The 3,621-nt window shown below is 54.8% G+C and overlaps 1 protein-coding gene across 1 annotated transcript in view; it reads right to left on the bottom strand.

The window, feature by feature from the left end:
* PAX1 (paired box 1) overlaps positions 1-3,292 on the bottom strand; it is a 21,913-nt gene extending 18,621 nt beyond the window's left edge. Inside the window, exons 1-2 of the mRNA XM_042461439.1 lie at positions 3,211-3,292; positions 1,732-2,421 (exon numbers count right to left, since the gene is read on the bottom strand). Of these exons, the coding sequence (XP_042317373.1) occupies positions 1,732-2,421; positions 3,211-3,214 (694 nt within the window). The 5' untranslated portion in view covers positions 3,215-3,292. The remainder of the gene's footprint in view (positions 1-1,731; positions 2,422-3,210) is intronic.
* Positions 3,293-3,621: the final 329 nt, after the last annotated feature.

The raw sequence follows: 3,621 nt of genomic DNA, 5'->3' as shown, positions 1-3,621 counted from the left end.
TTTATTATTGTTATTATCTTTATTACTTTTACTGTTGCTAGGGCTGCTATGTTCCTGGTTTGGTGAAGTTTTCAGGATCCAGAAAAAAAAATCACTTGGGAATCCATCTCCTTCCCCTGGATTTCCAGCTGGCCATCCCAGTTCTATACTGGGGTCTTTGCGGGAACCCATTGGATAACAATGGATGTACGTTCGGACCACCAGAAAATTCTTTCGGAAATAACAGGGAAAAGATAGTACTAGCACCTCTTTTTGTGGTAACCACGTTTGTTTCCTGGCACATTCCTTCTCGACTGAAATATCTGTGTCTCTGTTTCATCACCTACTTTTCTTATTTTAATTTTGCATTTAGAGAACAACAAAAAGCACATGTTTAAACCAGAGACAAAGATATATAATATCTACTTCGTATAAAAAGAAACAAGAGTAAAAACCATAACTGGGGAAATTGGTTTTGTTTGTGTGATAGTGGCCTCCCTTGCTCAACACTTCATATGCTTGTTTTATGTGCAGGTACTTAATCCACAGCGTGGCCTAGTGGTTGCGGCATTGGACTAGGACTCTGGAGACCAAGGTTCGAATCTCCACTAAGCAAGTCACACTCTCTCATCCTCAGAGGAAGGCAAAGTTAAAACGTCTCTGGGGAAAACCCGCTGAGTCGCTATTAGTAGGATACGACCTGAAGACACGCAACAACAAACTTAATCCTCGAGCCTTTTACTAACGCTATACTTAAATGGGTGAACTGACACCCCAACTTTCCCTGCTCAACCTCGATGCCTTCTTTTGCCTCCTCAAGACCTTATTTAAGTTTGTAAACTGTCCAGGGAAATGACCTGTCCTTTCATTGCCGTTTAATGAAGCTTCATTATTTATTTATTATTTATTTACGGTATTTATATCCCTCCCTTCAGCCCTAAAGGCTCTCAGAGTGCCTTACAATTATTATTATTATTAATTAGACAGTTCCCTACCCCGAGGCTTACATGGTGGCCTAGTGGTTTAGGCATTGGATTAGGACTCTGGAGAGCAGAGTTCGAATCTGCGCTGGGCCAAAGAAGCCCATTGGGTGACTTGGGGCGAATCACACTCTCTCAGCCTCAGAGGATGGCAATGGCAAACCCTTCTCTGAAGAAACTCGTTAAGAAAAAAACTGCAATGGGTTCGCCATAAATCGGAAACGACTTGACGGCACACAACAACATGGATCTGGTAGCACCTTCGAGATAAAAAAAGTTAGGGCCGGTACAGACAGGCCAAAATAAAGCTGCTTCAGGTATGCTGTTTAAATAGCACTCGCATCTTAAGAGGCCAGAAGCTGTACCAAAGCTGCACTCTAGTCCTTAGGACTGGAGCATGACTTTGGCAAGGCTTTCGGGTTCTTAGGACACATGCAGCATTTACAAAGCATACCTCCAAAGTGACCTGAAGCAGCTTGAGTTGGGCCGGTCTGTTCAGAATCTCAAGTCTAATTCCTCAGATGCACTGAGTGAAGATTGAGGAAGCAGACGTAAGTTTAGGGAAGCACACGCTGCCAACTTCTTGCTTTCAGCGAGTCTCAAAGGTGCTACAAGATCTCTCTGCGTACTGACTCCACAGACTAACATGGCTAGATCTTTTCATTCAACAACAACAGGAGTAGTGATGGCGAATAAGCCCAGGGGCAGCCACAGCGCTCCCTTGTGCGGCTGCTGAAAGGGGATTGGGGCTGTCTAGGGCTCCCTCACTCACCGCTTTGCTCCATGAAGGTGCGGATGCCCAGAATGTTGGTGACCGAGTGGGCCGAGGGCCACGACCGGGGGAGGCTGACGTGGGCGGCCGAGACCGGGCCTCCTGGGTGGGTGCCGAGCTTGGCGGCGGCGGCGGCACTGGGGTAAGGGTACTGGTAGATGTGGTTGTAGGGGAGGGCGGGCTGCGGGGGCCCCGGGTGCTTGCAGCTGCCTCCGCCGCTGCCACCTCCGTCGTAGGGTCCTCCACCGGTTCCTCCTCCTCCTCCTCCCGCTCCCGCTCCTCCGGGCTGCGAGAGGCTCCCGATCTTGTTCCTGAGGATGCGGCTGATGGAGCTGACGGAGGGCACGTTGTACTTGTCGCAGACGCCGTCGGCCAGCAAGCGGTCCCGGATCTCCCAGGCGAAGATGCCCGGGTCGCCCTGCTTGTAGTCTCGGATGTGCTTGACCACGTTGGGGGTGGTGACCCGGGGCTTGCTGCCCCCGATGGCGCCGGGCAGGATGGAGCCGGTCTCGTTGTAGCGGGCCAGGATCTTGCTCACGCAGCCGTGGGAGACCCGCAGCTGGCGACTGATGTCGCAGGGACGGATGCCTAGCTGGGCCAGCTCCACGATCCGGAGCCGGATAGCGTTGGGCAAGGGGCGCCCGTTGACGAAGACGCCCCCCAGCTGGTTCACTTCGCCGTAGCTTTGCTCTGGAGACAGCCGCCACCGGGGGAAAGAAAACAGAGGGAAAGAAGGGAAAGACTCAGGTCTTGCCACCAGGTGCCTGGAGGGGATTTCTGAAAAGCTCTGTCCCTGTCTAGGGGAACTGGTCTGGAAAATAAAGGCTGCATCCACACTGGAGAAATAACCCGGTTTGGCATTGCTTTAGCTGCCCTGGCTGGAGGCTATGGAATTCTGGGAGTTGGAGTTTGTTATGGGGTCCAGAGCGGAGTGGGCCCCACAACAAACTCCAACTCCCAGAATTCCATAGCCTTCAGCCAGACAAAGAGTTAAAGCGGTGCCAAACCGGGTTATCTCTCCAGTGTAGATGCAGCCTAGAAGAGAACTAACCAACCCTGGATGGAAAGGGTATCCTGGCGACCTAGAGGTCCTTCGGGTCCGATCCAGACACATTCTTATTTTATTGCAACCTGTCTAGGGTCGATGAAGGTATCCCTGCTTTGTGGGTTTGGGATGCCCTTGGACTTTGCTGTGTGGCCAAGACGGCTACCTATTCCCGGATATCTCTTCCCCCCCCCCCAAAGTCTCCGCACTCCTTCCAGAGGCCGGAGGGGGAAAGCCCGCTTGCCCCTGGCGTCCTACCTCTCTTTGGGCCCTAGGTTTACACCCCCGGAGGCAGAACCTGCCTTGGGAAGGAAGGGAAGCCGAATACGGAGCTCTCCCGCAGCCCAGCCTGAAGCGGCCTAGAGGAAGCGAGGCGATCGCGGCTCCCGGCAAGGCCTTTCCCGCCTCCCCGGCCTTCCCTCCTGCCTCCTTACCCATGGTCTCCGGCCCGGAGGAGGGAGGCCCCAATCTCTCTCCCCGCCGCCGCCCCCGGGCAGCAGCAGCGGCGGGCGCATAGGGAAACGAACCCGAGGCCTCCCGGGAGCAGCTGCTGCGCCTCCGCGGCGTCTAGCGATCGAGGCACGGAGGATCGGAGGCGGCAGCCTTGAAGTCCGGGGCAGCTGGCCGATCGCGGCGGCGGAGGGCTCCGCATCCGATTGCGAGAAGGATCGGCCCTCCACCGGCGGGCAGTTGAGGCCCAGCGGCCGCTTGACGTGTCTCGCACGTCAGGCGGAGGCTCACGCTGGAGGTGCCGGCCGAACTTCGGCCTCTCATTGGCTCCCGTCGGGTGTTCCCTCGGCGGCCCGACGGCCCTGGAAGGGAGGGAGGCAGGCAGAGGGGTGGGT

This window comes from Sceloporus undulatus, chromosome 4 (genome assembly GCF_019175285.1).
Source record: "Sceloporus undulatus isolate JIND9_A2432 ecotype Alabama chromosome 4, SceUnd_v1.1, whole genome shotgun sequence".
NCBI classification, from domain to species: Eukaryota; Metazoa; Chordata; class Lepidosauria; order Squamata; family Phrynosomatidae; genus Sceloporus; species Sceloporus undulatus.
This window is presented reverse-complemented; position numbering and strand designations above follow the sequence as displayed.